The sequence below is a fragment of the Eleginops maclovinus genome, chromosome 4 (genome assembly GCF_036324505.1).
Source record: "Eleginops maclovinus isolate JMC-PN-2008 ecotype Puerto Natales chromosome 4, JC_Emac_rtc_rv5, whole genome shotgun sequence".
Classification (NCBI taxonomy): Eukaryota; Metazoa; Chordata; class Actinopteri; order Perciformes; family Eleginopidae; genus Eleginops; species Eleginops maclovinus.
In genome coordinates, this window is record NC_086352.1 from 26752597 (window position 1) to 26775120 (window position 22524).

The window sequence follows — 22524 nt, forward strand, 5'->3', positions numbered from 1 at the left end:
ACATTAATTTTACCCAAATCAACCATAAAAGTGCAGTGTGTATAAGTTGTATTGTGGGTCGTTTTAGAAGACATTTATTAAAGTATGGGGACTTGTATGAAAATGGATGGAAGTGCAAAGCTTATGCTGTGACTATACTGCCAAAAATTGAACATAAAGTATAACCTGTGTAAGGGGCTAAGAGGAAGGGTAGTTGGAGGCACCTACATCCCTAACAGGTGGCTCCACCCTCTCCCAATCAGCAGTATTGGGAGCAGGTGTGATGACCCACACACCAGGTGCTAATCACTCCCTCAACGGAGACAGAGAAGCTCAGTTAGTGTTGGCACATGGCGGGAGCAGGAAGCACCCTCTCTGAGAGCACGTTTGGAGAGCTGGTAAGTTGGTTAGCAGCCAAGCTACTTTGGCCTTGGTTTTGGAAGGTATTTTTGAGTTTAGTAAAAATAAAGCTTTTTTTTTTATTCAATCACCGCCTCTGTTTTGATTGCTGCGCTACCACTTTCCTCTTTGGTCAGCCCAGTCCTGTTACACCTGGTTACACAATGCAAGCATTTGTAACACAGCATTTCACTTCTTTATGTTTTAGCTTGGTAAATAGGCCACTACCAGTTTTTCAACAAGACGCTTTGCAATATGCCCACGCATCAAAGCACACATATTTTCAGGTAATGGGAGCTTATTTAAAGAGATTAGCATGGTAAATATACACATGATTGCACTTGAAAATGAGGCAGGACAGAGGTGGAATGAATAAACTGAAAAGGTAAATCTGAGCGGATGCTCGGGAAGTGCATGCTTCTTTACAGCGTGAATTGCAGCCCCTTGTTTAGGTTTCAAGGTTTCAAGGCTTTATTTGTCATATGCACAGCAGATACAGCGTATATGTTGGCAATGAAAATCTTATGTCGCGTGCTCCTCCAACAACTCAACATACATGGTGCAAATAACATAAATAAAATAGTGCAAAAAGAGAGAAGAATATTTACAGTAACAACAATAAAGATTTGAGGAGGTGAAATATATACATATGTGGAATACATTGAAAGTATTTAAACACTTTACACTGTTGAATGAGGAGGTATGGACAGATGCATATATTATGTATAGCAGATGTATATGGCAGATATGTACAATATATAGATATGTGTACTATAAACAGATATGTATGGCAGATGTGTATAATATATATATATATGTATGTGTGTACTATAAACAGATGTGAGTAGACATTCACACAGCTCAGGAGTTCAGTAGTCTTATAGCCTGTGGTATAAAACTGTCTCTGAGTCTGGTGGTCTTGGTCCGGATGCTGCGGTACCGTCTGCCAGACGGCAGCAGACAGAACAGATTGTTGCTGGGGTGATGGGGGTCCTTTAATATCCTACCGGCCTTCTTCCTACACCGCTGGGTGTAGAGGTCCTCCATGGATGGCAGCTCCGTCCTGGTGATGTGCTGAGCAGTTTTCACCACCCTCTGTAGAGTCTTACGGTTGAGGGCGGTGCAACTGCCATACCAGGCGGTGATGCAGCCAGTCAGGATACTCTCGATGGTGCACCTGTAGAAGTTGCAGAGTATCCTGGAGTCCATGTTGAACTTCCGCAGCCTGCGGAGGAAGAAGAGCCGCTGTCGAGCCGTCTTGGATATGACCCTGGTGTGATGTGTCCATGTCAGGTCCTCACTGATGTTTACCCCGAGGAACCTGAAGCTGCTGACTCTCTCCACAGGATTCCCGTCGATGGTGATGGGTGTGTGTGCCTCTCTCTGCCTCTTCCTGTAGTCCACTATCAGCTCCTTTGTTTTGCTGACGTTGAGATGGAGGTTGTTGTCCTGGCACCAAGATGTCAGGGCTCTGACCTCCTCTCTGTACGCCGTCTCGTCGCCGTCTGTGATCAGGCCGATGACGGTCGTGTCGTCAGCAAACTTGATGATGGTGTTGGAGCTGTGTGTGGCCACGCAGTCGTGCGTGAACAGGGAGTAGAGGAGAGGGCTGAGCACACAACCCTGAGGGGCTCCGGTGTTGAGGGTCAAGGTGGAGGATGTGATGTTCCCCATCCGCACTGCCTGGGATCTGCCCGTCAGGAAGCTCATGATCCAGTCACAGAGGGCGCTGTTGAGCCCTCTGTGACTGGATGTTTAGTGATATCAGCTTGGTTTGCTTTATGGCATCCAGTTCATATTCTCTCTGTGTACAGTATGTGAAGCAGCACTGCGAGGTAATGCTATTAATTCTCCACCAAATGAAATATAGAGCTCTAGGCAGTAAAGATGCTTAGGCTGCAATTCAAATTAATGAAAGCATGTTTCATTTATGCACTCTGTCAGTAAACATCCATCCAATAGCTGGAGTGCATTATTATTCCACACGTCTCCATGCGTATTCAACCAGGGAAAGAGGAAGATAAAGCATTGCAGAATAAGAGCGTAAGCAGCGTAACACGAATATGGACATCACTCTGAATGCATGTACGCCGTCGGAAAAAAAGGAACCCGCATTGAGTCGTTCTGGGAAAGCTAAATATAAACACAACCTTCTCAGAGCCAATTAGAAATAAATGAAAGTGAGAAATAAGAAAAACTTATCTGACTCTTTCCCAAACTGTGTTTGATGGGCTTATTAAAGTGGCTGGTGCCGAGCCAGCCTCACGGCGTGACCTCCATCTCTGAAGAGTTAATGTATAAGGTGAGGGTTGCCAAGGTTTTCAGGCTCGTCACACCTGAGCTCCACATTCATTACATGCATAATTGGAATTGGATTTGATTACATTTTCATTAGACATATAAAGCGTCTTTGGGGGATGCAGCCTTACCCAATGTAGAATTTTGAAGAATATATGTAGCAACTGATGCATGAAATTAATGGGAACTTCCTTAGCCATCCGAACAGCAGCTTGAGCATATTGTCTATGAACACAACTTGATAAAAAAAAAATCACTAAAGTGCAGATGAAAAATAAAGATTGAATGAGGCTGCGAGGTAATGCGCTCGTCTTTCGATCAGAAGCTTGTGGGTTTGATCCGGCCCTTGCAGTCAACATGTTGATATATCCTTGGGCAAGATGCTTAACCTAGAGTTGCTCCCATGATGGCCAATGTGAATGTGTTTAAATGTTAGCTTACTTGGGAAAATGGCACATTACCCAGTATGAATGAGGTGCGAATGGGTGAATGATGACTTGTAGTGTATGTAAAGTGCTTTGAGTGGTTGAAAGACCGGGTGAAGCGCCACATAAATGCATCCCATTTGACAAACATTTGAATCTGAAACAGAATAATACTTTCACTTGCCTGATTATAATAATCAGCATTTTGCTTTGAAACTACTAATCAGAAAATGTCCCTCTCTATGATTTCAGCCCAATAGCTTTAACTTTTTCTTCTTTTTTAAATCTCAAAACTAATTAATTTCATAAATTAGTTTCACATTACATGTCCTTTAAATGGGGTGACCATATTTTCTTTTCGACAACATTTCAAGTGAAGTCGTCCGGGACTAAAAGTGAACTGATTTGGGCCGCATATAGACATGATATGACAGTGCTGTAGCATTTTGAGGAGGGGAGGTAAGGAAGCTAACACATCCTGCCACATGTCTTCTTCCCCAGAGCTGCCTGGCTGCTTCCATAGAGGTGAGATCAAGTGGAACCACAATTACTGCAGCCTCCTATTGTTTACAGGGAGCTGTCCCCACAAAAGAACAGGCAGCTCTGCCAGGCAGGAGAGACAGAGAGAGATGAGGCTGAAAGTGTCCAATGCAAAAGGTGAAACATGACGTGTCGTGTAAAAGCTGCTATAGGTGACATTTTTTTCCTCTGAGGAAGGAGCTGCTCAGATTGTAATATTGAGAGGGGGTTTGCAGACTGTATTTTGCCTACAGCGATGTTAGGTATGTTTGTAGGTGGACAAATTCTTGAGTTGTCTGCTGTCCGTAGAGACACACAAACAGTACACAACTGGCCTGAAGCTAAAAGACTAAAAAGAAACTCAGTGAAAAACACAAACACTGGAGTCGGGATTGTCTCAGAACACATTTCTCCTACATTCCCCGTGTTGTAGTTCAGCTTCATTAGATCCGACTACGTCATGTGCACAATGTCACAAACATAAAAACAGTTAAAACCTGCATTATGTGTTCACATCAAAAAAAAGAAGAGCTGTACTGCACAAACAAAAGATGTTTTGATGAAAGCACAATATAAAAAAATGAATGTAAGGTAGCAATTTGAATCACTGTTTACAGAAGCAAGTATGATTTCAGTATTTGTACATGACTTACATATTTAGGTAGTATTAAATGGAAACATTTAACTTATTGCCACTATATGTATACAAAAGCGATAGTTACTTGGTACTTGATTACTTCATTGCTCAACTATAAATGTGCTGTTTAAACATTAGAAGTATAAAAGACAACACAAGAGGTGAAAAACGCTTAAAATAAAACAGGAAACACTGACAGATTGGGAAAGTGGTGTTCATAGCGCCAACAAAGACCCAATTGAAGAACTCAACAACATCAGCATCAGTGACATTTTTACTTTCAATAAAAAAGCGTATTAGGCAACATGGTCAGTTTCAAAAAGAACATTCCGTCATGAAACTAATCAAGCTAAAATGCAGAGCACCCTATACAACAACAACCTAAAACATGTGATGACCTAAAAAGCAGTCCAACACTCAAGCAGAGAAACATAAAATCAAACTGTGTGTCCAAATCCATCTCAAGGTTACAAACACAAGGAAACAATAGTCCAATTTATTTGAAAGGTCCCCCTATTATACACTTTTCAGCAATATATTATAGGTCTCAGATATATACGAAACATGTCTCTGAAGTGTTTGGCTCGAAATACCAAACAGATCATGCATTGTAGCGTGCCTTATTCCTCTCCGTTTCAGCCCTGTTCCAAAAGTGCTGATCCTGGGTCTGTAGCTTTAAATGCTAATGAGATGCTGCTGGCCACGCCCCTCTGAGAAGTGATTGGTTTGAAAGAAAACAATAAAGCTCTAGGAGGAGATTCAGGGGATAAGATGTGCAGGCCCAGAAACAACATTGTGACATCACAATGTGGCCACAATCAGATCAGCTAATTTTCAGACAGGTTCTTATATAAATGGAATAGGACTTAAAGAGAGAGAATGTTTTTTCATGAAACTTTTCGAATCTGTTAACACAGAGAAGACACATATTTATGTATAAAAGACATGAAAAAGGGGGTTTTGCATAACAGCTGACCTTGAATTATGGCAGACAAACCCAATACACTGCGTTTGTGGGTGTAACAGGGTTAAAATAGGAACATGAAACTGCAGTATATGCCTGCAGGCTTTGTCTAAGATACCATTATTTACCCTCTCCTATATAAAGCATTATATCTGTCAGGAAAATCAATAGCTGTCACATTTCTATAACCACAGGTAGGGGTGGGGGGTGTGACCTAGAATTTATATCACAGTGTTTTTTTTCATTTTTTGTGGTGATTTTATAACAACTTATTACACAATTTAAGTAAATAATTACCTTTCATTACTATCTTTTTTTTTATTATATTGGCAATGGTAGGATGCGTATCATGGGGGGAGAAAAACAACGAGCAGGATGTGGCTCAAAATAGGAATAAAAGTAAGGTGACTTACAAGTGCTTTTAGAGGATAACCTGCCTTGTGTATTATTTAGTTAAAGTAATCTGATTAATTCTCAGCCATGTTGTTGTTTTAGCTGTGAATTAACTGCTTTGCTGAGCAACCAGCAGCTAAGCAATAAAGAATATCTGAGGGGCTTTTATTTTAGATGTTATTTTTTCTAATTTTCAGTGTTGTTTTATAATAAATTAAAAAAACTTTCAAATGAAGGGGCCACATTATTGTTTAAACTGATATACCAAAACTAGCCACACATTACACTGCTTATAACATTTTTGAAGGGACCAAAAGCTAAAATAAACTTTAACATTTTGATAGGGAATTATCAATTATTCAGAGGGAAAACAACCTTTTCTTTGAGATAATACCAGGACACTTTGACCCTGCCAGGGCCAGGACTTGCAGCATCGTGTAGTAATGTTGATTATACTTTTAGGAGTGTTTGAGTATCAGGGACAGGGGAGAGAACTCAAGAGTTGGTTTGGACCTAGGCTGTGTGACTACGGTGTTTCAGCACGTTTTGGTAATTCTCCGGCTGTAACTTCCAAAGAATCTTTCCTTACCCAGAAGTAGAATAACTTTGGAACACTTAACATAGCAGATGATGTTGGACCAATATTGGGCATAAGACATATGGACCTGAGTACGGTGCTCAGGTGAAATATATTGCTGTTCCACCCATCCCTATGCAAAGGACACTGAATGTAAGTTATGGGATAATCGACAAATATCAACTCAGAGCAGCCATAGAAGGTCATTTGGCCGCGAGGTGATGTAGCAGAACAAAGTGACATGAATGCACTTCTATTCTGATTACTGATGAAAGCTCACACCAAAGCTCATCTCCTGGCTAATTGCTTTATAGAACGAGATTCAAGAACCGTGTGTCTGTGGGTCCTGCGTAATGCAGTGACAACAATGTCATTACCAGAAACCTTCCCCCGATCCAGACACAATGAAGAATAACAATACAGATTCCAGCCCAACGCACCAATTACAGAAGCTAATGTGCAATCGTGTTAGGGTTGTGAAATATGAGCAGCCGCCTGCCTTCGCGGCAAATGCTAACCCTGTATTACATTCATGCAAAGGATCCAAAAATCCTTGAGAAGAAGCTGAAAGGGAAGCAGGGAGAGAGGATTTATCTCTCCCAGCAGATGTAGAGCAGGCTCCGAGGGCTCCCAGTCGGCAGCAAGGACAGTTTACAAGCTGCAAAATAGATTGATTGTCCATGGATCCCTGTCCCTGCCAGGCTGCCAACTCTGAGCTAATTAAAGAACACTTCTCCGGAGAAACACTGAGCAGCAACCAAGCACAGCCTATTCACTCTTGAGAAAACATGTTGCTTTAAACCCCCTTCCCAGTTAAAACAATGTGAAGCAGAACAGGTGTCACTGTAATGTTGAAAAATAGCTTTAATGCAGACAAGACATTAAAATACCAAATAGCTGCAATAACATGTTCTTGTTCCACCACATGTTGATTCTCCCAACCTCCGTTTGCAGTCATTTGACTACATATTTAGACTTCTTATAACTAAAGAGGCACTGTCACAGTTGTAGAGTCCTGTGGAAGGCAGTTGGTGAAAGTCTATGTTATTTTGACAGATTTAGGAGTCAGCATGAAAATGGCATGCAGTCATTTAGGCATAGAACTGACAAAGAGATGAGGCAACCATACAAATAAGTTTGACTTTCTAAGGTGGAAAGTAAGAATATCCAATCAAATACTCAAGATTTATGTACAATTGTGAGTAACTTTGTTTGAGTTGGCCATAACTGTGACTGTAAAATGTGATGAAGCAGACTTTCATTCCCTCTTTGTTCCATGACTAAAGGATAGCAGCTCTGTAATGCTATACTACTTAGCCACAGTGGTGCTTTGAGCTACATGCTATAACAAACAATTACTGAATCCAAATGTGCACCCTTGTGGACTAATCTCTCCTCGTGTCTGCATGGGGGGAAACGTGCTACTAGGCAGAACTTGCTTTAAGTGATGTTATAGATATGACCCTTTTAATCTAATATTTTTCTGAACGTTTTTTAGAGGGTATATTTTTAGAGGCATATGCAGGACTTTAACAATTTCGCCTCTGGATAAATAACGTTTTTTTATCCCCTCTCACAAGTTCATGATCTGCAGCTTCACATAGTAACTCAACTAATTCTACTGCAGAGTTTCCTTTAAAATGAGCTGCCAAACACAATATTATATTCACATTAAACACTCAACTCAGGTTCCCCAAACCCCATACATGGAAAAAAAAAAAAAAACCTTCATGAGTTTCTTCATTAACTATCTCCATATGTTAAACTTAAGTCATAAATACAAGAACAAAGATGAGTTTGCAGAAACTGTCATTAGTTTTTGTGGGTATTTGGTGATAAACTAAAGCACTGGATAGATTGAAATGTCAACGTGGTGATGACAGATCTTCAGGGGAACATCGATGTCTGCAACACATTTAATTGTAATTCATCCAAAAGTTACTGATGCTGGTTACTGTCCCTTGATCCCTGATAATGTGGCTTAAATAACTTGCAAAACAACCTGGGATTGAAGAAGAGCTTGGAGTTCATCAACCTGTAAATATACTCATAGAGACAAGAAGAAACCTTCCAGCTCATTAGCTACCAGAGCCTCTTAACAGGCTACAAAGCCATCACACACATCCAACTAAATTGTCCTTATTTCAACTCAGCATATGACTTTTTATATGTTATGCAGAAATATCGCACAAACTAGCAATCAGTGCTCAATGTTTCCCTCTCAGTCACAACTGTCAACCAACACTTGCCCAAACCGGGGTGAAAACACCATTATAACTTTGCAGAGATGCATGATCCCATGGGACTCTTCAGGCATTTTCAAAGCTGATTTCACAGAGTTGCAGAAAGTAGGCTATTACACAACATCCCATTTTGTTCACATTTTTAAAACATCAGCAGTTCAGGTCAATTTAGGTCAAAATAGTTCACTGTGTACTGATATTTGCTAACAGTCGAAAAAGCACTAAGTACGTATTATTTCCTTGCATCACAGAGGTAATACAAATAAGGTCTGATGATTCAGCATTGTGTGTGAAGACGTACCGGTGCAGGAGTATTCGTCCACTCTGATGAAGCCGGGCAGACAGTCACAGCGATGGCTGCCAGGCAGGTTGACACAAACCGTGTTGGACTGGCAGTAATGCATCTGGGTCGCACACTCATCAATATCTGCGGACAAACAGAGAACAAACAGTGGATTATTAACTCCCTCTAAAGACACCCACTCAGGACGATGAACACGGTGAGCCTTTGGATGGAGTGCACTGAACTGCTTCAACACTGATGCTCCAATCTGATTCAGTTATTTATACTTTACTTTTATTTATAATTTGGATACTTTCTTATCCAAAACTCAAATCATACAACTTTTTCAATGGAGAGTTTGTAAGGTGTGTATCATCATCATCATCATCATCATCATCATCATCATCATCATCATCATCATCATCATCATCAGTAACAGGGTTTTTTTATAGAAAAATATAGCATGAGGGCAATAGATGAGAGCAAGTGACGTCCCGTAAAAATGACGTCCCGCCCACTTTCCAGCGAAAATAATGCATTAGAACGAAGTGGAAAATAATAGTTTCTTCATGTCTTAAAGCTGCTGAGTCACGTGTTGCATCTACAACAACAAATACATCTGAGTTACTGTTTCTTTACTTCGTCTACAGAAACAGAAATGATAGAATTGAGAAATCACAGTTTAAATCTAGGCGTGCTGCCTGTCACTCGTACACCGGCAGACCAACTGGACATACATCCCCTATTCATCAGAGCTCTGTTAAAAACAAAGCCGTAGATGCCGTCTGACGGTGTATTTGACACCATTTTCATATTTTTGGAGTATTTATACCATTTTGACGATCTGAAATACGGTTTTCTGGCATCACTTTCACATTTTACAGGGAAAAGCTGCATTTTCGTATGAGGACACACGCTGAAAATAAGAGGGTGCAGCGCACCGGTTACCTGGTTTAGACAAAACCCTGATCAGCATCATCATCACTAGCAGCAATATACAGTAGTTTTTCATCTGTTCATTTGTTCATACCTCCTTTTTATAATTATCTGAACCCGACAACCACTTTAACAAAGGGACATTGGCCAATCAGAAGCCATATTTTTTATAGGCTACAACTGTCATAAACTCTATTTTGATGTATATGTTGCATGGGTTTGAAAGACACCTAGCTGCCGTATTAGGGTTTGTCATATGGCATACATTCTTACTTCTGAAAAGGACTGTTGACAGCAGGAAAAAAACAAAAGAACAAGAAGGAATGGTAGTAAGGAGACATGATAAATAAAATGGGAATATGAGGCGACACTATAACAAAGTAAAGGAATAAATGGAAAGGGTTGGAAAATAAACGATAAGTAAATTGGAGAGATGATGAGATAAGGACCTATAAACTGAAGAGGACAGAGGACAGCAGGGAGAGCAGCATTGTTCCTGACATCCATAATGTTCAGCTAATATGATACATTAAAGCCTCTCTTCATTCACAGACTCTCTCCCTCTCTTCCTAATGTAGCTTGAAAGACACCACCCTACGAGCATTGAAACACAGAGCTCAGGGAGGCATTAGCTGAGCTGGATGACTGCTGATGAAATGGGATCAGAAACACACAAGGGAGGTGTTATGAAGAAGGGCCTGAATTTGTGAGTGTGCATGCATGTGTGTGTACTGTACAGAGTTTGTATGCGGATGTGAGCAGCAGAGAGCTGGTTTCCTGAGGCTAACAGGCCTTTCCACCACTTAAGGGACTCCATATGCTACACTTAAGGGAAGGAGAGAGTGAGGAGTATTTCCATATCCTCTCCTTGGATAAATACATTTCAGCTTTGAGGTTCAGCTCACACTTTCACCTTACAACAGAATGAATTTGTATGAAGTGTATAATTGACTTACATGCAACACCCAGAGGGTTTTTTTCCTCTGCAAATTTCATCCTTGGAGAGAGTACAGTAGGAGTGTTGAATTGCACAATCAAAGAGAGACCGATCATGTATTCAGGACTACATCAAAAACATGGAACTTAGCTGAGTGCTTTGAGGCTGCAAAACACTACCTGAATCCAATTTACATCTTGTCCTGAAGTGCTAGGCTATTCATTTGATTATCCTTTATTGGCAAAATGCGCCAAGGTGTTGTTCAAGCCAGATGGCGGCTAGCCTGCGATGTTACAGAGACGCGTCCTCAATAATTTAAAGTGGAGAGCTGGCGGCTTTGTCAGATTTCATTAAAAGTGGGAAATGCATCTACTGTCATGCCTGATGCATGATGAGGCTTTCTGATCTATTTCCATGGTCCTGTATCCTGACAACTGTGTATGTGTGTGCGTGTGTCCTCTGCAGCCTCCTCTGGGAATGTAGTAACAGGTGAGGTCTGCTGACAGAACTGGATCTGTCATTTCATACAGGGGGGAATTCATTTTCCTGGATTTGCCAGTGTGTCTATCTCTGTCCCCCCCTAGTCCTCGCTCTACCCTCAGTCCCAGACCTCCTCCCCCCATTCCCACACCTCCTCCGTCTGAGCTCAGTTTCTTCATCTGTCTGCTGCTTTATTCATGCTGTGATGTAGGTCAGGGCTGGGGAGAGGGACAGCTAAAAATAAGACAGGATAGGACTCTGTGTGCATGCATGTACCAGTGTGTGTCTGCGTGTGCCTACGGCAGTTAATCCATGTGTGTGGATGTGGACAGTATATGCTTATTCCGTTAATGTACAAAGTAATGTTAATGGCTTCAAGCATACAGAAACGTTGTGTCTCTGCTAAATAAAACACCTCTGTGTATTCTCACCATCAAACACACAAGCTGTAGTGTGTGTTTGTGTGTATGTGTGTGTGTGTGTGTGTGTGTGTGTGTGTGTGTGTGTGTGTGTGTGTGTGTGTGTGTGTGTGTGTGTGTGTGTGTGTGTGTGTGTGTGGCCACTGCAGTTGATCACTCTTTGATCAGTTTATTTTTTGCTCTGTTTGAAGCTCACTGAAAAAAGCTGCTGCCTCAAAATAATAGAAATATATCATGCAGTGTTGTGTTTCTTTATTTGAACACATGAAATGCACAAATAACTTTATATGTAATAAATCAAATATATCTTAATTAGCAAAATAGATTGAATATATGTGCCCTTTTTCCTGTGTGACTGACCTATGTTTTGGCAAAGTTGACCTATTGGCTCATGTTGTGTTAAAGAGTAGTCTTTGTGTATAATGCGTAGAGTAGTTTGTAATGCATTGTCCTTATGAGCTGAGTTCTTTAGAATAAGAAGAGCAGCATTATGAATGAGCCTCGAGATTATGCAAAAAGTGTGTGTGTGTGTTAACATTAACTCATTTTAATAAATCTATTTGAAAGTGTTTATACGCCTTGGTACTGGAACAAAGCTGCTAAAACTCTTGATGGTCCTCTGTAACTGAACGATGTAGCCCGAACACAAATCAGCACTATCAAATATTTCATGTGAACAATTTAACAGAAAATAGACTCCTGCTGAAGCATTTATTTAAAAAAAAAAATGACTCAGCTAGAGCTGCTTCCAACCAAATGTCAACAATCCTCCTGATACATATCTCATCACTCTCTGCTTTGCACACATAAACCAACACAGACACACTTACACACAACACACACACACACACACACACACACAGCAATCATCATCCCCATCCTTTTAGACCGCTCTCTCACTCATTCGGTCTCTATTTTCATGAACCCAGAAGTTAATCTCACCAAGCAATTACACACTATGATAATTGAGGCTGGCACAGAGCATTGCTTTTGAAAGGGAGATGGGATGTTTTATTTATTTTCTTTAATGCATTTGGTGTAAACAGCTTATCAGCTTTTATTTTCTCATTTGACTTCACTGAAACACAATTGTGACACAAATTATAACATTTAAATGCAAGTCGGCATGATATCAAAAAGTATGAGATAGCATTATTTAACAGCAGAACAACATATAGCTAACAGTGAGTAATCTCCATGGTGGGGAAGTTTTGACTTAAACACTTTTGTCAATTTATGTTTAGAAGTGTCTGGGTTATTTTTTTTCAGTAACCCATATTGAGCTTAATTCATTAATAAAATCACTGCAACTAATCCAAATAATGGCCCTAACTTCAATAGCTTGGTGTCTTATGACACATCCAAAAATGCCTAGGGTTTTGTTCAGAGTTGGACCTCTGTATTGGAGACCCAGTGTTGAGAGTTAGCCATTACGATCAGTGAAACATTCCAATGTTGCTAATGCCTTGTTGTCTGTTTGCAGTAGTTGTAGCTTGTTTTGTGGTTGTTTGAAGAAACTTGTACTGATAATGACTTAATAGAAATAATTTTACAAATAATGCAACTAATAATCTTCTGATCCTTACTTTACTCCTTTCTTTTCTGACTTTCTTAAAGCATCATCAAACAAACACGGATTACTATACCTTCGGCCTAAAGCAGAAAAAGTGATGCTATTCTTATGACACCAACCAAAACATACCAATATGTATTTCCTAAGAGAAATCTCTGGACCAAATAAACCCAATTTCAAAAACATCAGGGTTTGAAGGTTCTTTAAATGAATATATATGTTGTGATATATTGATAAAATAAGATGTACCTTTAATAATCCCTGTGGGGAAATTCAGTAGTTAGTAGATTCACTAGATTGCCTGTTGACTTGGGAGTATATATGAGCACATCTTCAGGATTGTATTGTCTATTGTTCTGGTTTCAGACTCTTCAGTTCTGGTTTATTTTCATACTTTCTGGGTAAAGCTATTTCTCCTTGTGTGTGTCAGGTAATTGACAGACAATAAAGTGTAATGTAAGGCAGTTCTCCCTCAGTACAGTGAAATGAGAATAAAAGAATAAGCTTCTTCTCATCCCAGTGATGCACTTTTATCCCTGTATGATGTTTTTCATCCTGTCTAAAAATGAACAAAAATGTCCCCCCTCTGAAGGAGGAAATTGATCACAACCAACAATTACATACCATGATATTCAAGTGTTATACAAAACATTGCTTTCCACAACTTTGATTTGGGAAGGAGTAATGTGAGCCGAGGATATCTCCCACTATGCTCCATTCTTCCTGCGACAGTGGGAACTTTAGACTACTGGCACAGACTTCAAAAGAACTGCCGTATTATCCTTTAATATGGACTGAGCCCTGGAGGGGACCAAATGACTTTCATGACGGGGGTTTCGTTTCCACAATGAGGGCACACAGAGGCCTCAAATGGCTGATCTCAAAGATTCAACTCTCTTATCTTTCCATGCCATAAACAAATAAAACAGAACGACAACAAAAAATCAACATGCAGCGCAGGATGCTGTTTCTCCCTTCTTGGAACCAGGGGACAAAACAGAACTACTGGTGCATTTAATTACAGAGCAGCAGCTCTTATCACCTTCCTTGTTGTAAAAGGCACATGCAGAGCAGGAAGTGGATTAGAGCATGCTCAGGAACATGCTGTTTGCGTTGTCTGTGACGAAACAGCTCTCAGGTAGGAAAATGATTGTGTGTTATCCAGAGAAGTAAGCAGCAAGGTGTTCTGTTTCTACCTGTAACTTTAAAACTCCGACAAGGAGCTGCCATTCACAGAGCTGCACACTGACAGACTCTCAGACAGACACTGTGAAGACTGAAACTGTGACAGAGTCCTTCTGACAGACAGAGCGGAACAGTTTACCTAGATGACAGGAGCTACTGTATGTGTGTGTGAGAGCCGGCTGTTCACACAGTTATATTTACTGCAAAGCTTAGAAATGTACTCCAGGGTGCCCACTAACTGAAATAAATCCATATATCAGGCAGAATGAGGTGGTGCAGTGTGCACCTGTTGCTTACAGTTTAACGGTTTACTGCACAGCGGAGGTCTCATTTTAACATGTATCCTAAACTGAATTTTGCTGTGTCGAACAAGAGAGATGTTTATCACAGAAAACAGACACAATCCATTTGGGAAGACTGGTGTTTTACAAAAAAACATAATCAGCACAGAGATTGAATCTGTGCAGCATCAAAAACACCTCATCATGACAGTGTTGCAAATACACATATGGACACATAGCCATATTTTGGGAGTTTGGAAGTTCTATTTTGTTGTGTTGTTGAGTCATAATTTGGAAACAACATGGATGTTACAAAGAATATGCAGGGGTTCCTAAGAACTAAATTGATCAGCGACACCTACTGTAGGCCCACAGATCAGGGACATGTTTTTGTGTCAATGTATTTTTCAGATGTTTTTTAAATTTTGTGATATGGGTTGCATACAACTTTAAAGACTAAATCAGTGCATAAGTTGTGTGTTTAGCGCTTGCAAGTTTGTTTGAAATACAAAGAGCGCAAGAGAAAAAGCAAGAAAGTGTGTGTTTGTGTCGTCAGCATGAAGTTAGCGGCAATGGCATGGATGTGAAAGAAACAGTTCAGTTTGATTTGTTTGAACACAGAGCTGATTGTTGCAGTTAGCAGTAAAGACATGAGTAGGAGGATTATGGACGAGTTGTTTAGATTACTTACAGCTCTGCTCATGTTAGTGCACACCTGGTGCACAGCAGCTGTGGTTGTAGGTTGTGAAAATGATTTCATTGTACAAATATGTTCTATTCTGTGAGACAAGTAAGTCAAATTGGGGATAAAAAAGAAAAATCAACAAAAATAAAAATATTTTAGTCCTCCTGATGTCAGTTGAAAAAACGGTGAGTTTTGTATGAACATGATACCCAAGGGAATAACTCTGAGTCAGCTTTGTACTCAAAGACAGTAAGTCCTAAAAAATAAACAAAAGAAATATTGTTATTTTTACTGTTAGTTTGAACCATGCTATTCCCTACTATGCAGGAACCTTGTAAATCCATGCATGCAGTCTTACAAACACACAAATCAATCACAGGCACAGTCTGAGATGCACTAAAGGGGGTACTTGCACACACACAATTGTGTCCTGTGACTGGCTGGTAATCAGGAAGTGCTACGGATGCTGTTGAGTTTGAAGACAGGGCGAGAAGCTGAGAGGTAAACACAGATGCTGCCAGAGGGAAACAGTGTGAAGCAGTAGTGCTGAGCTGTGTACTCATGATTTAAATCATACATTTTCCTTTGTTTAGAGGACACGAGTACCGTCGCAGTCCAGTGGACAAATGCTATTGATTTTCAAAACACGTCTTAATATCTAGGGGTGCTGTAAAGGATAAAAACATCAACCTTAACTGGTGTCTGAAGAGCTCTCATTCACGGTTTGTACTTACCTATATATATAATATATATATATATATATATTATATATATAATTAAGGGCTGACTCACCCCCTTTTCAATGGCAAGTTGATTGTGCTCTATTCAAAATGTTCATGACTGAGAGTGAAGGGTGGCCAGTTAAAAGGTGTTGCGAAACGACACAATTTGCATCACTGTTTGAGACCAATCAGAGGTCAAACCATGGACATGGCTCCAAGGCAACTAAATATTGAAATCAACACATTTTAACAATTTATAGATTATTTGACCCTATGCCAGATCCTTTGTATGGCTTCATTGCCTAAATGATTCTTCCGACATAGACACCCTACATTATGATTTCCCTAACGTTGCCCAATCTCCATAGCTCCTCTGTCATTGTCCACACAGTGTGAACAAATACACACTAGGTAAACTGTTCCATCTAGGTTACTCAGTCTGCTTTGTCAATAGAGCTGCAAAGATTGATCATATAATTGATTATATGAACAAAAGCAACAAAAAACAAACAATTTGCCTAGTAATGAAGTCATTTTCCCTTAAGAAACTGCACAATGTGCTGTTTTCAGTGCAACACATATGGAGATTTCCTGCTTTTCTCTGTTTCATCCTATAAATCTGAAAATCTCTGTGTTTTGAACAAACAAAAGAAAACACGAAGAGCCAACACTCCCAAACTGGGATGGGAAATGTAATAGACTATAAATAATTGACTATTCTTGAAACATAAGCAGGTTAATCAATAATGAAAGTAATTGCTTATTCTACCATGTTGAAGTATTAACATAACTGTAAACAATAAGCTTAAGAAATAGCTATCCAGCAATGTTTTAATGTTACACCACTTCGCCTTCATCTTGTCAGTTTAAGATGAAGTTAATAAGTTGTTCTCTGAGACTATAAGCCTCCTGAATAATAATTTCATAAAATACATACGACGTAGTTTGTCCTGATACATTTGGTTTTGTACATCCGTCCAACTGTGTTTCAATCAGATCTACTGTGTTGTACTCTTTTTCCTTCAGGCAAAGCCAGCATGAATGGCTATGTTGTATCACACACACACAGACACACACACACACACACACACACACACACACACACACACACACACACACACCCTTGATTGACCCTGTGCATGACTGTGGGCTGGGGACACAACAGCAGATGGTAGAATTTAGCTCTCATTGGGTCAATTCACGTACACACATTCACATTTGTCAGAAAGGTTATTTTCATATAATTACGCTAGAGCAGATGAGAACTTGTTTCAGATTATTTGCCACATTCAACCATTAGTTACCAGTTGCTAGGTAACGATGATGCCTCACAGCTAACAACAGAAATTATCTAAATTGACATCCCATCAGTCACTATTCACTGTGTAGCTGATAGGGAAAGGAAGAATTGAAAGCTATATGAGTAGGTGTGGAGCTGTTATTATCCTGACAGTTTCCACCGTGTTTTTGGTCACTATGGTAAATGACCATCTTTCTAACTGACTGCGCATCATGGAAAGTGACAGCCAAACACATTCAAACAGGGTCAGAAACAAAAAACAAAATAGAAACGTGAATACTAGAGAGAAACTAAGAGAAAATAGAGAAAGAAATGGAAAAATATGTAGAAACAGAAAGAAACATGGACAGCGGAGATTGAAATGGAGCGTTCAGGACAAATAAAGCGCCTGCGAGACATCAAAGTGACAACATTGCACTTGTTGTGACTTCATCGATGACATGCAGTAATTAATGGACAGAAGTGATGATTAGGGGTATAACCATTTGACAACGCTGTGTTGGAGCGCTTAATTAGATTCATTATTCATTATTTCCATTTAGAGACAAATCTAGAGGCCCTTGAAAGCAGATGCTGACAAAATGCTTGCATGCAAGTTGTGGCTATCCTATTTTTAACACTTACAAATACAAGTATCAGACACACACACACACACACACACACACACACACACACACACACACACACACACACACACACACACACACACACACACACACACACACACACACATACACACACACACACACACTTCTCTAAATGCAATTTCACTGATATTTTCCACTCAGTTCTGCTGCTTCTTAATTCAAGTCAGCAGCCCAGTATGTTGTAGTTACAAAATTGCATTTTCTACTCAGACTTCAGGTACTTTCTTTATTTCTCAGGATTTTTTACAGACTCGTACATTTTTGCTTGAGTTTGTAAATGTTTTTACATGCCCCACTGCTGCTGTGCCCTATTTCCCTGAAAGGTAGAAGTGTCAGCATGGGGCCCAGCGGGAGAAATGGCAAAGTGACAGTAGAGTAGCTGAGGAGAAGACTGGTAGAAGCAGCTCTCACACACACACACACACACACACACACACACACACACACACACACACACACACACACACACACACACACACACACACACACACACACACACACACACACACACACACACACACACACACACACACACACACAGCTATTTGTCCCTGAGACGGCGGCTGTTGGGAGGGCAGCAGCAGCAGCAGCAGATGGTCTGCTATAGCGCTCATTGTCCGCGGATGCTGCGACAGGGAGCGAGGCGTGCCCTTTTTGGCCCCGGCCTCGAGACGCCACGTCCTGCGTCCGTGTCACAGTCAACCTCTTCGCCATAATTAAGGGCAGCCCCTCGGGTTCCTCTGACAGCAGAGAGCAGCTGGAGGACAGAGGAGGCGGAGGAAAGGTTGAATCCTCCAGACGAAAGGCAGGTGAGCAGTTCTCATGTTCCAACATGACACACATACAGTTTATATCCTCAGGTCAACTGAACACAGGTGAGTATTACTATAACTGTGGACATATTCCCAGACTATCTGCTTGCTCTGCTGCAACAAAGCTTTCTCTGCACTCTTACATTTAAATTTGTATTATAGTTTGTGGAAAACTCTCAATAAAACACATGTCACATTAACCATCAAAAAATCCTTATAGCGAATGAAATCATAAACCAACACCAACATTACAGTGGAATTCCCTTGAGTTCACTAGTACATAATAATCCAGTGATAGAGGGTACCTAGGTTTAGTTTGCTCATTTAAATTATATTAAGGAACATTTTTATTAGAAGGTAAAGATACAGCGGACACCACTTGTAAAATAGCTGCTAGCACCCTTTGAAGCAGCCTGAATTATAGTAGGCTATATGTGTTTTGCAAAATACATTGACTTGTTTTTTAAGGCTGAAATGTCCATTTGTAATGAAACTACAGTCCAAAATGTGGATTCTTCACATCAAAAAGACATTGTTTAAGCATTAACGTTAGAGTGTGCATGCAAAATTAGCCAGTATACCTACCTACTGTAAAGCTGCATGTGTTCCAGTTTTTCATTGATACATGACTGTGCCTTTTCAGGAGATGCTTGTGTCTTGTTGCATATTGATTGGTTTATTTTGACTCAAGAGGGTTATAATGGGCTTATCAATTTGTTTGCCATGTAAAGTTGTCTTGTATAGTTGGTGTTATTGTTTTATCCTCCAACCAAATTTAGCCCAAAGACCTAAACTATAAGTCAACTAAATTGACCTATAGTTGTGTCATTTACCCAAAAACATCTAGTCTTTACAGGCATGTTGATTGATGGTGGTTGTGTTTTATACTTTTTTGTACAAAAATCTAAAGTAATTTAGTGAAGAATTGATCTTGAGTTTGTAGGGTCGTAATGGCAAATAATGGAAAACAGATGGGTGCAAAACAGCTAAAGTTATTTTTCAACCTACATTCCATCTTAATCTGAAAACTCATCGTAATCCTAATCCCTAAAATGATCCCATTTCGGAAAAAAAACTGATGACAAACTCAAATGCTGCAGCTGTTTCAGAGGATTGTGCTCAACAATTACACCCTAAAATGCATCTCACACACTGATCTGAACGTCATTTCTTCCGTTTCTTATTTTCTAAAATTCAACACAATGAAACAGCAGCTACAGTAAAAACGTTCTGGACAACCTGACAAATAAGACAAGACTCTGTCCCGGTGACAACATATTCACCCCGGTTTCTCAACATCGCAGGATTTATTTTGCAACAACACGTTGACAACTAACTTTGGTAATACATCAGCCATGCAGGAGGGGCCACATCTGTTTTTGACAAAATTCACACTTGTCATCTGCTCTGCCAGCTGCAAGACAGCCCACTTAAAAAACCACAAAGCGTAAGATGCATGATAATCAGTCCTGGGAAGCTGATGCATCTGAATCCACTGTGACCAGTGACTATGAACATGTTGTGATGAAAACGGTCACATCAAAGTGCTCAGTCTATCATATCTGCTCGTTATTTTTAGACACATTTATTAGGATTAAATCTGATTGATTCCTCAACATTTAACCTGCTGTCATACTGTATCTCTTATTTTGATTTCTATACTGTAGGTGTTACTGTGTGGTTTTAATTGATTCAATATAGGCTTTTGGAGCCAACAATAAAAGAAACAACATTATATTTGATAGAATGAAGATGCAAATTAAAGCCTGGATCTAATTAAATCAACTTTTCTCGAGTTGGTTCTTTAAAAAAAACGTTGTTGTATAATTTCTATAAATACAAAGTGAGCTGAACACTTTACCCAAAAATCTATTTATGTAGTATTACTTTTGGATGAAATGTTACTACCTGTATTAAGTTCACAGACGAAATGTCTTTGATGTGCTACATTCTTGTACAAGACAAAGGTGTTTGTTGGAATTTTTTGTATTTTACTCACATGATGATCCCTACCCTTGAAATGAGAGGTACATTAAAGTTGTTTTTACAATGGGTTCCATAGAAGCGAACACTATGTTATGCTGGGGAGACAGAAGGAAAAGCAAGGTCCATGTCCACATAACGCCTTTGCCTTGTGGGCCATTGGGCAGCGACTTCTCCCTGAGCTTTTGTATTGTTGTCGTCACCGCTGTTCGAAGCCAGACAAGCAAGGATTTTGAAGTTCTTTGACAATAAGCACCTACCAGATGATTCTTGCTCTCACACATGAATGAGCTTGTCACCATACTTGACAGCCATATAACGAGGGAGGTGGACCTTAAAAGTCACACACTCACTGGCAGCAACATCTGGTGTCCACCCGGTTGATCTTCTCCAACAGTTGGCTTTTAGGTCTTTGTTATGATTGTTTCCATCTGATCGTCACGGTCAAAAACAACCTTTTCATCCAATTACTACGATGAAATCGCCAGTTCTTTTATAAAAAAGTTGCATAAAAAAAGTAAACTGTTAAACTAAACTTAATCAACATGTATTTCTACCTATCAAACCTTACTGATTGCTAGTCAACCGTAGCATCATTGGATACTCTCTTGATTCTAAATTGAAATGCTTGTGAAAAAATCCAGATATCCAATTCATACATGCCGCCTGGCTCAGAAGTGAATACATTTTTTTAGTTCAAATCATCATTCACTTTAACATTCATTGTGTTTGCCTATGACTCATTATGAAGTAGCTGTCTTGTCTTCGTTTCCCCGGAGAGAGCTGACAGTTAACAACCTCCAATCCAGGGTGATCCAGCTGTCGTTTCACACATTAATTCTGAAAAGGCAAGTCGTTAAGTTTGAAGGGATTTTTTATTAACTGTCACGTAACTGTTCCTTTCCTCTGTCAGGTGTAACATTTTAAATTTCATTTGATGGGTCGTTCAAAATGTCACTTAATTATTGACCATCTTAGGTTTGATTTCAGAGATGTTTTTACATTTCACTTTTAAATCTAACAATAACTCTTTATCATTATGCCAATCAGTTCCTGTGTCATCATTTGAGTTATTCTACTCATTAATACACCTTGTTATGTTGCCACAAAATAACTTTGGTCTTTAGTGTGGCCAACGATTTTCAGAATGTTCTCTTGAATGACTGTGAATGATGATGGAGGGTAGGGTGTTCAAGAGACTTCCCATTGTTGACTTACAGAATAACCTGCATTTTGCATGGTGTTGCACTCTTCCGACCAATTGTATAGACTAAGGTTTGTTGGGTCAAATAAAAAATAATAAAAAAGTCAATCCAATGAAGGACCTTAAGACAAAAAGGGAAGTAGGACTTGTTCTCGTTAACTTCCACTGCTGTCACTGACATTTTCCGCTACAGGCTATCACCAAAATGGTTCAATCCTACTGCTCATAGGTCAATAGAGGAGAACATTGTACACCCTCAAAGGTCATATTAGACCCACTGGACCCACATACTGCTTCATATGATTGACCTCTCCTCAAATAAACTGGCAACACATTTGGCAGTCCATACAGCTCTCTTGGAGGAGCCCAAACCAGAAAGTAATTTCATATAAAAGAGATATACACTCTTGGGATATTGCACAAAATGAAAGCTAAGCCATCAACAAACTGCATCCTATGCACTTATAATGCCTTGGGGACATTTATTTAAGAGAATACCCTGGGGTTTTGGAATAAAGCTGCTGTCAAGCACCAATTACTTTCTCACAAACAATGATGTTTTCTAATGATAGTACCACCTGGACATGGTGTGTGTGAAGTCTAGCTAGGTATGTGGTCTTACAGCAACAAATGAGACAGCTCT

The 22524-nt window shown here is 39.8% G+C and overlaps 1 protein-coding gene across 1 annotated transcript in view; it reads right to left on the bottom strand.

Annotated features, from left to right (window-relative positions):
• LOC134863739 (protein kinase C-binding protein NELL1-like) overlaps positions 1-22524 on the bottom strand; it is a 210527-nt gene that overhangs the window by 56311 nt on the left and 131692 nt on the right. The window contains exon 13 of the mRNA XM_063882394.1: positions 8736-8861. Within this exon, the coding sequence (XP_063738464.1) occupies positions 8736-8861 (126 nt within the window). The remainder of the gene's footprint in view (positions 1-8735; positions 8862-22524) is intronic.